The 12,767-nt window shown below is 65.9% G+C and overlaps 1 protein-coding gene across 2 annotated transcripts in view; it reads right to left on the minus strand.

Annotated features, from left to right (window-relative positions):
* Positions 1–11,792, minus strand: part of PPA2 (inorganic pyrophosphatase 2) — a 34,747-nt gene extending 22,955 nt beyond the window's left edge. Inside the window, exons 1-5 of one of the 2 annotated variants that reach the window (XM_055143348.1) lie at positions 11,621–11,792; positions 7,662–7,729; positions 5,935–5,979; positions 2,106–2,159; positions 301–420 (exon numbers count right to left, since the gene is read on the minus strand). In XM_055143348.1, the coding sequence (XP_054999323.1) occupies positions 301–420; positions 2,106–2,159; positions 5,935–5,979; positions 7,662–7,729; positions 11,621–11,792 (459 nt within the window). The remainder of the gene's footprint in view (positions 1–300; positions 421–2,105; positions 2,160–5,934; positions 5,980–7,661; positions 7,730–11,620) is intronic. The other variant, XM_055143349.1, reaches the window with a different exon arrangement.
* Between the last annotated feature and the right edge of the window lie 975 nt (positions 11,793–12,767).

Genomic DNA, 12,767 nt, shown 5'->3' on the forward strand with positions numbered 1-12,767 from the left:
AGCACAAAGGCCGAGAGTGAAGCAGATAAAACATTTCTCACTGGCCCTTCATAGCTGAGTCCGAGGCAAAAAAAAAAAAAATTCAAAATGCCAAATGAGAGTTGCATACGCCACAGTCTGGGGCCTTGAGCAGAGATGTCTATACGGTCTGAAAAATTTACTGATAATAAAACCGTACATTAAAAAAGTTCAAATTTCTCAAGCTGACATGCCCTCAGAGCCAATTTCGGTTCAAGCCGTTCACAGGATTTGCAAGGCAGCATTTTCGGAAGACAGAGTTCCCCAGCCCCGCGCGCGTACCTGCGGGAGGGCCCCGTAGTTCCAGATGTAGCCCTTGTGGGGGAAGACGTTGGCCACGTAGCGCAGCCGCCCGCGCTTCACGTCCTGCCTGATGGGGTTCAGGGGCTCCTGCGTGGCGATCTGCACGGCGCGGGAGGGAGAGGAAGGGCCGTCAGTCCTGCATCAGGCCGGATCCACATCCGCTCTTCTCGGACCAGACGTCCAGGACCCGACTTACCAACTCCGGCACCTTAAACGCAGCTTTGTATTATTTTTGTTATTAATTTACAAAATTGTGCGAGGAGCATTTTGAAAAGGCCGCCCCGAGGGCGGGGATCTGGGATCCCTCTGACGCAACAGTAAGTCCATCCAAATAGCAGAAAGAGGCAAAGAGAGAGAAACCAACTTGCTCTTTCGGTTACTAACTCCGGGCATTTTACCATCACACTATGCCAGTACCCGTAAGCGAGGATTGTCACCAGGATATCTCACTTCAGCGCTGCCTTTCCACAGACGTGTGTAAACTGCCGTGCAAAAGGGGAAAACAGGCGCCATCCGAGTGGGCAAAAGCCACACCCGTGAGGGAAGGAGCCACAGCACGGCCGACAGGGCACTTCCCGGGCATGCGGCCGGCCCAGGCGGGGTCCCCCAGCCCACCAGGAGGACCCCTGAGCACAGGGCCAGGAGCAAATCCCGAGCACCACAGGTGTGGCCCCCAACCAAACACCACCACCACCACAACCCAGAGCAGCTTAAGTCCGAACCTTCTCCCGCCCCTGTGGGGGGAAGGGCCAGGGGCGAGGCCGGGAGCAGCAGCAGCCAGCAAGGCACTGTCCCCACTGAGGGCTGCTGACGCCTGGGCCGTGCCCCTGGGCCGTCTCCGTGCCACACCCAGGCGGTGGGAGAGTCGGGAGCCGCAAGGGTGCCGTCGACCAAGCGCGAGTCGAGGCTGTCACTGCCTCACAGTCGCCAAAGGCGGCTGCGTAACAGACCTGTGGTGGGGGGACGGGCGGGGGTCAGAGGTCACTGGTGCTCGGGGACGGTGGGGAGTGAACCCCAGTCGGCTGATGCCGGCAGACGCCCTCCCTGCTGTGCCCTCTCTCCTGCCCCGTTCCGAAAGGCAACAGGGGTGCCCCTGCCCGGCCCCCACACACGGACCCTGAGCTGACTCCGCCCCTCGCAGTACCCCCCCACAGGCCCTGAGCTGACTCCGCCACTCGCAGTACCCCCCCCCACAGGCCCTGAGCTGACTCCGCCACTCGCAGTACCCACCCCACAGGCCCTGAGCTGACTCCGCCCCTCGCAGACCCCCCCCACAGGCCCGGAGCTGACTCCGCCCCTCGCAGTACCCCCCCCACAGGCCCTGAGCTGACTCTGCCCCTCGCAGTACCCCCCCCCCCCCCGCCCCGCCTGCACCAGCAGGCGCAGCCCCCAAGCCACTGGAAAATCTACATCTCAGAATCTATTTTCGCAATATTTAATGTGAATGAGAGTGAAAAGCAGAAAACTTTTTCTCGTATAATATTCAGGGCTGGGGCGCTAGTCCGGCGGCTGGGCCTTGCCTGCGGGCAGAGCAAAGAGGAGGACCCGACTCTGCCAGCTGTGGCCCCAAAACTGAAAAAAAAAAAAAAAAAAACAAAGCAGTGCAATATTCAGCACTGAGTCATATTTTGCCTTTGTGAGAGTCTAATTAACGTCCCAAGAATATTTTCATTACATGAGAGTTTTCGGGTCACTCCAAACTGCACATCCTGTCCGGGGAACAGAGACAGAGACGATGGGGCCTCCCCCGCGCTGGGCCTGGCGGGGACAGGGCAGAGCCATACCTCCATCTTGGCGTTGGTCCACCGAGGCACTTCCACAACCATATGAAACAAATTCTGCAGGGGGGGAGGGGGGGGAGAGAGAGAGAGAGAGAGAGAGAGAGAGAGAGAGAGAGAGAGAGAGAGAGAGAGAGAGAGATTACACCTTTGAACCCATCCTTGATGTTTATCGTCCCTCTTCTAAGGGACTGCCTCAGGTTTTTGGTGTTTTGTGTTTTTTTTTTTTTGCTTTTTGGGTCACACCCGGCGATGCTCAGGGGTTACTCCTGGCTCTGCACTCAGGATTACTCCTGGCGGTGCTCAGGGGACCATATGGGATGCCGGGAATGGAACCCGGGTGGGCCACGTGCAAGGCAAATGCCCTCCCCACTGTGCTATCGGTCCAGCCCCTTCCCGACCATTTTTAATACACTTACATTTTGTATTAATAATACAGGATATTTTAAATACATTCCATACATGTCCCGGTTACCACAGACAGACCGTCGGTAAGGGCTGTTGGCACAGGGTGCGGGCTGCCCGGGGGCTCGGCCGAGGGAGGCTCCACCCACGCCGCAAGCCGCCGAGTGACGTCCTGGCCCCTGCAGAGGCCGCGCCCAGGAGGACAGTCTGCTGGCCCGTGCCAGGAGCTGGCCCTCGTGGTGTCCACGGCCGAGGAGAGAGGCCCGGGGAAGGCAGTGTCCCCCTCACTCCGCCCAGATGCGGGCCGCGGGCCACTCACAGGCCAAGGCTGGTGGGGGAAGGGCAGACGCGGGGCCGGGCCCCCTGTGCTGCGCGGCTGGAGACCCCCACATGGCCGAGGCCTCCCTGAACCAGAGCCTGGTGGCACACGGCCTCGGGCCCCGGAGCGCCGGGTGCTGTGACGGGTCAGGCCGTCTTGTCTCTCCCACAAGGTCTCGGGGCAGGGGCTGGAGCGATAGCAGAGCCGGCAGGACATTCGCCTTGCACGCGGACAACCCGGGTCCGAATCCCAGCATCCCAAGTAGTCCCCTGAGCACCGCCAGGAGTAATCCCTGAGTGCAGAGCCAGGAGTATCCCTGAGCATCGCCGGGTGTGACCCAATAAGAAAAAAAATAATTCATAAAAGGTCTCGGGGCAGCAGCTAAGGGGGAGGTGGGGGGGAGGCCGCGGCCAGGGGACTCCCCACACACACGTGAGCCCAGGGCACGGGGTGGCCGGCCACGGCCAGGAGCCCAGCGGGCTGCAGAGCAGCAGGGCTGGGGCACGGCCAGTGGGCAGGACCAGGCCATCACACACGGGGGCCACAGGCCGCAATCTGGGCCAGGCCTGGCGGTGAACACAGGACGCCAAGCAGGGGGAGGAGAGGCTGGCGGCCGGGGGGGGGGGCAGGGGGGACAATTCCGTGGGTGAGTCCCCCAGGCTGGCCTCACTGTGGGAACGAACCCACTTTCGGGGAAATCCAGCATTTCCCCCGCTACCCCTCACTGCTGGCTCCGGAGAACCGGCCATGCCCACGTCTCTCTGGCCACGGCCCCTGACCAGCGGTTTAAACAGCCTCCCCGAGGCCGACTAACGGTGACTACAATGCAACAATGTATCGAAATGTATCAGGAATAAAGGGTGAAAGGAACAGGAATCAAATCTCAGCTAGAGACTGCCTGGGGCACCGGCACCCTTCAGTTCTCTCCTTTCTTCTCTTCCTCTTCCGGTTTTACTCAAGAAATAAAAAGGACAATCTCGGAAGCAATGAGAAAGCTTTGAGGAAGTCGGTACAACTGACCGCTCAGAGCTGGGAAGGAAACGCCGAGCCCGACCTGCTTCCGGGGCCTTGGCGAGCCCGGCGGGGTCTGTGAGGGGCACATCAGGGACCTCTCGGCACTTCGGAGGCACGGGGCGGTGGAGGGGAGCTGAGAAGCGCGAGGACCCCCAATCAGAGTTTTCCAAGAAAACACCCAGAAGGCCGGGGGTCAGGGGCCCGGGACACGCCCACGCCACATGCCGGCCCTCCTGCTGGACGCGGCGCCAGGCATCCACGCACCCGGCTTGCGGCAGCCGATTTAGTTCCAACTAGAAATGAATTTTAATTACTCCGTCCTTAAGAAAAACAGCTTCTGTCCTCACGGGAGAGTGCGCCCTGGCTCTGAGAGGCCTGGACACAGGCCGAGTGCTGGCCAGCGCACGCCTGGACACAGGGCAGCACGTGCCTCCAACCCAGGGCCCTCGGCTCCGGCAGCCTCTGACCCTGACGAGGACCCATGCGTGACGTGTGTGCAGGACAGCAGGCCCTGAGCGGAAGCTGGGGACCAGGGGTCCTCTGAGAGGAAGGAGGGCGGGTGGCTTCTGACACGGGTCCCGTCCTGCGCCCGAGGAGGCGGGCTGGGGTGGGGGACACCGGGGCTGTGGTGGAGGGACGGTCACACTGGTGCGGCCGGAACGCCGAGTGCTCCGGACAACTGCAGCGTGAGCGAGTGTTTGAAGTGAAAATTAATTAAAAGAAAACTCTGTTCCTGGTGCCAGAGAGCGAGCACTGCAGGGAGGGCACTGGCCGTGCAGATGCTGAGCCGAGTCCAGCCCCCGCATCCCAGCTGGCCCCCGAGCCCAGCAGGAGTGAGCCCGAGCTCACAGCCAGGTGTGGCCCTCAAACACTCTTCCAGGCGGGGCAGGGTGGCGGTGTGGGCAGAGCTGAGAGTGCCCTGCCCCGGGTCTGATCCACGAGACCCCTGAGCACTGCAGGGTCAGCCCGGAGGCGTCTGGGAGCCTGACCACCACCGGGTCCTTGTGCAGAACCACTGCCTTGGCTCCCCTGGATGTCCCCAGGAAGCCCCCAAGGGGCAGCGTTGACCAGGACCCTTCCACAGTCCTCGGGCTGGACGGACAGATTCCTCCCCCGGACGGGTCTCAGGGCCCCAAGGCCCATTCGCCAGCGCCTGAGGCCCATGTCCCCAACTGCCTTGTGACCGGGGGGCAAAGCAGCAGTGCCCAGCAGGCTGCCCCGGGCAGCCCCAACATGGACAGGTCAGGGCCACTGGCCGCCCAGCTGAGGAAAACGCAAGGTAGCGCATGCAGGCCGCAGGAAGGAAGCTGCCCCCACCCCCCATACGGAAGCTGGGCTCATGAGCCCCAGTACTCATTGGGGGGGCAGGGAAATGGGGGGGTGGGGGGAGGTGGTGGGAGCTGCCGGCTACGCAGGGTGGACTCATAGCCCTGACCTGCGGTGGGCTTGGAACACGTCCATGTGGCCCTGCCTTAGTGGGACCCTTGTGGCCCCCACGGCCCCAGAGAGCAGAACCTCCTCCCGCCCCCGCCTCCCACGAGCCCACTCAGGAAGCCCCTGCACCTCCCTACCAGGGACAGTCGCTACGAGAAACCCACGTGCAGGGGCTGGAGCCAGGACACGGAAGGTCAGAAGGTACGGTGTCTGCCTTGCACGACCTGGGTTCGATTCCCAGCATCCCATATGGTCCCCCGAGCACCGCCAGGAGCAATTCCTGAGTGCGGAGGCAGGAGTAACCCCTGAGCACCGCCGGTGTGACCCCCTTCCTCCAAAAAAGGTCCCAGTTTGTTTCCTGCCTCTGGTTCTCCATGTCCGGCAGGAGGCGTGCGGAGAGCAGAGGCTGCCAGGCGGGGGGCGGGGCTCGGGGCGGGGCTGGGGGCGGGGCTCAGGGTCGGCGGGGGCGGGGCTGGCTGCTGCGTCCACACACGGTCCAGGCCCGCCCACGCGGGGCAGCGAGACACACACAGACCATGCACGCTCGCACGTTCGCTGCGGGAGGCACAGCGGGCCGGGGAGCAGCCGGGCAGCCGCCAGAGCGCACGGGGAGAGCGCACGGGGGGAGTTAGGAGCAGTCTGCACAGCGCCAGCCGCGGGTACCTCGTGGGCATCGGGCCGGGCTCTCTTGGCAGGAAGGCCGCTCCCCTGGAACAGAAAGAGGGTGCTCAGGGGAGCACTGGAAGGCGCTCGCCCGGGCCGCGCCCCCGGCTCCCGTGCGATGACGCGCAGGCAGGGGGCCTCTGCCCAGTCCTCCCGCACGGGGACGGGACTTGGGGGCCCACAGGCCACGGGCCCGGCCACCGCAGCCCGCGAGCCCAGGTCCTCTGGGGGCGGCTCCTGCGCCTCCGTCGGGCAGGGCCAGGAGGATGGGGATACCCGACTGGCCGCCGGCCCCGCAGGGCCCTCCCGGCACAGCCCGTCATGGCATTCCGGGCCCCGGAATGTTCTCTCCCTGCAGCACAACTTCCTGTCGCCATCTGGGGGCCACACTGGGGTGCTCGGGGCTCAGTCCTGGCCTGCGGTCAGGGCTTCCCTGAGAGGGTGCTGGGACCCGGCCTGGCCCGGCCACAGCCAGGGCCTGCTCCGCCACGCGTGCTCGGGAACGAGCCGCTCTCCAGCACACAGGCTCGGCCAGGCTGGTGCGTGCCAGTCATCACCTCCGCCAGCCACCGCCCCACTCGCTACTGCACCCTCGGCCCCTCACTGGCACCTGACTACGATCCCAGATCACACGAGTGCACACACCTCAGGGAGGTGGAGGCCCGACCCATCACGGGGGCACAACACACACACACGCACACACATGCACACACACAGATGCACATATAGACAATCACACATACACACATGTATGCACAAACGCCATATATAAACACACACGCACACACATATACATATATGCACACATGCACACACTACACACATGCACACACATGTATGCACACATGCACACATACACACATGCACACACTACACACAAGAACACACGTGCACATACATGAACACACACATACATGCGCACACGCACAGGCTCTGCGTGCACACATTCCCTCTGCCTCTCTGAGACTCACAGCAGGGACACACCCACGGCTGGCGCAGGCGTGAAAGCCCAGCCTGGCCAGACACCCCGGAGCGTGACAGGCAGTGGGGCAGCGGGCTCACGGCTCAGCAGGCCCCAGGGCTGGGGGCCCAACGCGCCCACCCCAAGAACAAGGCCTCCAAGGAAGCGACTCCAGGACACGGCGCTGGCACCGGAAGCGGCCCCTGCACCTGGGGCCCCGCGGTGCCGGGAAGTGCAGCTCCGGGGCCGCCGGCCGCCTGCCACTGACGCCACCCTGGGTCCTTCCACAGGCCGGGCAGGGAGCCAGTGGCCAGCCCAGGCTCCCGTGGAGCTGCAGCCCCCTCCACACCCCCTGGGGTGACAACTGCCCCCGCCGGGCTGTGCCCGGACCCCCCTGCCCGCCTCCTTCCCACGCGTGTCCGGGAGCCGCTGAGGCCAAGCCCAGGCGCCAGGCGCAGCCGAGACACAGGGAGGCCGCTGGCCTTCGGGGTCCACGTGCTGCTCTGGCCAGAGGTCGGCCTGGGGCGGTGGGGCAGGGCACGTGTGACACCCAGGTTCCGACTCAGGAGCCCCGCGGGGGTCTCAGGCGAGTCCCGACTGAGCTCACCACACGCCCCCTGGAGGCCGGGGACCTGCACCCAGACGCGATTCCCAAGGAGACGCAAGCTCCTGCTCCAGGCACGTCTGGGAGGAAGCTTCCAGAGGCTTTCCTGGTGACCCCGGGAGTGACCCCTTCCTCCGGCCCCCCAAACCAGCCGTTGCGTACCTCTGCAGAGTCGCCCGCCTTCAGAGGAATGTCGTGGAAGGGGGAGATGTAGTGGCCGGCAGCGTTCTCTGCGGAGGGAGACACGGGGTTCAGGCCAGAGACCAGCCGGACCAGAGACCAGCCGGGCACGCTCATTCCAAAGCGGCTTTGACTCCCGCCTCAGACCCAACTCGGCTTCCCCGGGACCCTAGACAGACACTGGCGATCCCCGGAGGCTTAGCAGAGCCGCAGCAGAGAAAGTGACGCCACACGCTACCCACCAGGAGGGCTGGCCACCTTGCTGCGGGCCAGGGGCCTCGGGCGGGACCAGCCCGAAAGGGCTCCTGCCGTCAGACTGGACCAGACTGACCAGAGACACACGAGCCCGACTGAAGCACCCAGATGCTTGGATAAGTCCAGTTCTTAAACTAGGTCACAACTGAGTGTGTGTGTGTGCACACACACACACAGGCACTGGGAGGGAGAGGAGGGTGTCGTGAAAAAAAAAACGTTAAAAGATGTTGCTTTAAAACAAATTTATGCTTTTGGGGCTGGAGCGATAGCATAGCGGGAAGAGAGTTTGCCTTGCATGCAGCCGACCCGGGTTCGATTCTCAGCATCCCATATGGTCCCCTGAGCACTACCAGGAGTAATTCTTGAGTGCAGAGCCAGGAGTAACCCCTGTGCATCGCCAGGTGTGACCCAAAAAGCAAAAAAAAAAAAAAAAAAAAACCCACCAAATGTATGCATTCTTCTTCTTAAGCTTGCACACCTCTCACACAACTACAGAGCTGGGGACACGCAAGAGTTTCCAGGCAAAAAGGGGCGGTGAGTGGCGGGCTGGCAGGGAGTGGGGGGGAGGCCAGTCTGCCCTGCCAACCCCCACCCAGGCCCGGGAGCCCCTGCGGGGGGACTCGGGCACCGGGCCCGCTGGGTGTCTGGGGTCCAGAGCAGCGGCCGGCAGGGTGGCCCCTGAGACAGGTCCCTCTGCCCCGTGGCCTCGTCCCCCCCCAGCCCCGATCTGCAGGGGAGTGACCCCAGAGGCCCCCGGGGGAGTGAGGCAGCGGCCACAGTGGGAGGACAGGGCGTCTGACCACCCCGCACTGGCCCCCGGGGGGGCCCACAGCCCTGCCCGAAGGGGCCTGCGGTCCTGGACAGTGCTGTCCCTTCCCCCCGACCCCGGGTCAGTCAGGGGGGAGCCTGGCCACGCAGCCAAGAGGAGCCCCCAGCTCCCCCAGGAGAGGAGCACACGGGAGCCCGCACTGGCCCTCGCTCAGGAGTGACTCCTGGTGGCATCTGGGGGTCACACCCAGGTCGGCCACGTGCGGCAGGTGCCCACCCCGCTGTGCCACCCTGACCCTCCGTGCCCCGACCCAGGCGAAGTGGGCTCAGGAGCCCGGCCCAGCGGCCAGGAGCACCCCGAGACCCCTCCCTCGGGCTCCAGCCCAGGACAGTGGGAGCAGCTGCCCGGACCCGCCCCGGGTCTCTGTCCCCGCGACCTCCGGACGCCGTCCAGCTTTTCAGAACCCGCTTCTCCAGGGCAGCGGGAGCGCATGGGCGAGGTGCTCGTCCGCCCCGGCTCAGTGCCCGGCACCCCGCGTGTACTGGCCCCGAGCACAGTCAGGAGTGAGCCCTGAGCACGGCCACCAGGCATGGCCCGGGGCTGACAGCACCTCTGTGTCCTGCTTCCCGCTCAGAGCTCCCCACGGCCCCCCCAGCCTGTGCTCTGTGCGCCCAGAACCCAAGCCAGGGGCCCCGCGTCAGACCTGGGCCGGCCCCCACGACTGTGTCCCCGGGGGCAGCTGGCCAGGCCGGGCAGAGCAGGCAGGCCGCATAGCGCCCCCAACAGGGAGGCAGAGAAGGGTTGGGGTGGTCTTAAAGAAAGGAGCGGGGGTGGGACTGGAGCAATAGTACAGTGGGTAGGTGTTTGCCTTGCACACGGTCGACCAGGGTTCGATTCCCAGCATCCCATATGGTCCCCTGAGCACCGCCAGGAGTAATTCCTGAGTGCAGAGCCAGGAGTGACCCAAAAATGAAACAAAAACAAAAGCAAACCCAAAAAACAGAACATGTAGGGCTGGAGTGATAGCATAGGGGTAGGGCGTTTGCCTTGCATGCAGCTGACCCGGGTTTGATCCCCAGCATCCCATAGGGTCCCCTGAGCACTGCCAGGAGTGATTCCGGAGTGCAGAGCCAGGAGGAACCCCTGTGCATTACCAGGTGTGACCCAAAAAGCCAAAAAAAAAAAAAACATGTAAAGTTGGTAAAACAACACCAATATCGGGAAACAGTGGCGGTGAGCTCCAGTCTCCCCTCAGCCGCCCCCTTCCAGGCCGGAGCAAAGCAGCAGGAACGACCTGCTTTCTCTACTCAAGCCGGCGGCCCACCTCGTACCAGCAAAACTCCCAACCTTGCAAAGCACAGTTCCTCCCCACCCTTCGGGGACGTCAGAAAGTCTGGAATAGCGAAGTTCCCAATCGCGGGTGGCAGAAGCGGAGCTGGCGGAGTGACAGGAGGGCCACCCTCTCCCCGCGCCTGCCCACAAGCGGGTGCTGGCCTGGCACACGACTGACCAGGCTCCACCCGGGCCCCCCAGCTGGTCCTCAGGGCGGGGCAGGCGGACCCCCCAGTGCAGAGCTGGGAAGAAAGAGAAAGCGCAGGACCCAGCGGGGGGGGGGTGATGCGGAGACACCGCGCGCTCACTCCCCGCAGCTGCGCCGGTGGTCTCGCTCTGCTTTGGGGGGCTGCTGTCTGGTGCTCGGGAGTCACTCCCGCAGAGCTCAGGGGACCGGGCGGTGTAGGGGCTCAAACAGCTGCTGTACCCCGCGGCCCCTCACCCCCACCCCCCAGACCCCCGTCCTGCCGCAGCCCTGGACGTGACTGCCCCCTTCCCTTCCCGAGCGCTCCCGGAGCTCAGAGGACAGGGACCCCCCACGGGGCAAAGGGGCGGCCCCGCGGGCCCGTGTCCGAGAAGCCCCCTCCCCGCCCTGCCCACGCGGGCCCACCCGGGCTGTCCGGGCTACGGCGCAGAGGCGGCTGGGCTGCCCCGGTCGGGGGTCCCCGGGCCGGCCCTGCTCGGGGGCTGCGGCACGGGGCTGTCCGCGGGCCCACCGGAACCCTGGCGCCCCGACCCCACCTCCTGGCCAGAGGCCCCTCGGGGCGCCCCTGGGGCGGGCCCTGAGGGCAGCCGAGCCCGGGCTCCCCGCGCGCGCCGGGCCGGGGCCGGAGGCCGGAGGGTCCCCAGCCGCGCGCCAGCCCCGGGCTCGACACGGACACGGGCCTGCGCGCCGCGCGCCGCCCCCGAGAGGCCCTTCCGGTCAGCGCGACCCCCGCCCCGGCCCCGCCGCGGGCGCCGCCTCCGGGCAGGGCCGGGCACGGGAGCGCGCCGCGGGGTGGGCGCCGGGCGGGGGACGCGCAGCTCCGCCCCCGCGGGGCCGACCCTCCCCGGGACTGGCCCTGCGGCTCCGCCCCCCGCGGGGCCGACCCTCCCCGGGACTGGCCCTGCGGCTCCGCCCCCCGCGGGGCCGACCCTCCCCGGGACTGACCCCGCAGCTCCGCCCCCCGCGGGGCCGACCCTCCCCGGGACTGACCCCGCAGCTCCGCCCCCACCCCCCTGCAGCTCCGCCCCCGCGGGGCCGACCCTCCCCGGACTGACCCCGAGCTCCGCCCCCCGCGGGGCCGACCCTCCCCGGGCCTGACCCTGCGGCTCCGCCCCCCGCGGGGCCGACCCTCCCCGGAGTGACCCCGCAGCTCTGCCCCCCGCGGGGCCGACCCTCCCCGGAGTGACCCCGCAGGCTCCGCCCAGCCGGGACCCGCAGGCTCCGCCCCCCGCGGGACCGACCCTCCCCGGCCGCCGGGACCCCCAGGCTCCGCCCGCCCGGCGCGTCCGCGGCCCGGGCCCGCCCCGGGGGTCCCCGCCGCCCCTCGTTGCTGCGCGACGGCGCCCGGGGCGCGGCCGGGCGGGGGGGGGCGGTACTCACTGAAGAAGAGGCGGAAGTCGGCCGAGCGCGCCGCGCCGCGCTGCTCCGTGCGGTACTGGGCCATGGCGCGCCGCGCGGGCCCCGCGCCCGCCCCCCGCCCCGCGCCGGGGACCCCCGAGCGCCAGCCCCGGGCCGCGCGCGCCAGCGGCAGCAGCGGCAGCAGCGCGCGCATGGCGGTCCCGCACCCGGCTCGCGCGCGCGCGCCCCCTGCCGCCCGGCCCCGGCCCTGCACCTCCGCCCCGCGCGCGCGCCCCCTGCCGCCCGGCCCCGGCCCTGCACCTCCGGAGCCCGCGCCCCCGCCCCGCGCGCCCCCTGCCGCCCGGTCTCGGCCCTGCACCCCGGCACCCAGAGCTCAGGGACCCCCCTGGGGTGCAGGCGCCCCGCCCACCCTTCTCGGACACCGGGTGCCCTGTGCTGGTCCCTGCACCCGCCCCGGCTGCTCCTCGGCCTGCGGGCGCACTGCGCTGCTCCGGGCCTGTACACAGTGCTCTTGGTTGGGGACCCCCAGCTCTCTCCTGGGCAGAGAACTTTCCAGAAGCCCCTGGACACGTGCACTGGGCGCACCCGGCTCTGCTCTCGCGTCCAGCAGACGCCCCTGGGCAGGAGGGCAGGGAGCCTCTCCAGGGACAGCCTCAAAAACTTAGCAATTTCTGCAAAAGCGAAGCAAAGTGGTTGTCCCTCCAAGGTCAGGTCGTAGAGGGACAGATAATCTGATTTTTTTTTTGATGGCTGAAATTAATTGGAATAAAGTTGGCTTATAAATGAAACTCTACTGCTTGAAATTAGACCATCTAAATGAAACACCTGCGCTAAAGAAAAAGGCAACTCCAACTTGTAGTCTGACTCCTGCCAAGACTTGGTGTAGACCGTGTTGAATGATTTCCAAGTCGCAACGACAGGTCTGAACCTTGTCTTGGCCGATGGCCTTTGTCTCCCCGCGGCTATAAACTAGGAGAATTCAGGAGAATACAGCAGCTTTTAGAAATTCAAGAAATACTACCATGGTTAAGGTTCCTGCCTTGCAAGCAAGCAGCTGCTTCTGGTTCGATGTTTGGTACCATGCAGGGTCCTCTTCACCCCGCCAGGAGTGACCCCTGAGCACAGAGCCAGGAGTAAGCCTTGAGCACCACCGGGTGTGACCAAAAGC

The sequence above is a fragment of the Sorex araneus genome, chromosome 6, assembly GCF_027595985.1.
Source record: "Sorex araneus isolate mSorAra2 chromosome 6, mSorAra2.pri, whole genome shotgun sequence".
Classification (NCBI taxonomy): Eukaryota; Metazoa; Chordata; class Mammalia; order Eulipotyphla; family Soricidae; genus Sorex; species Sorex araneus.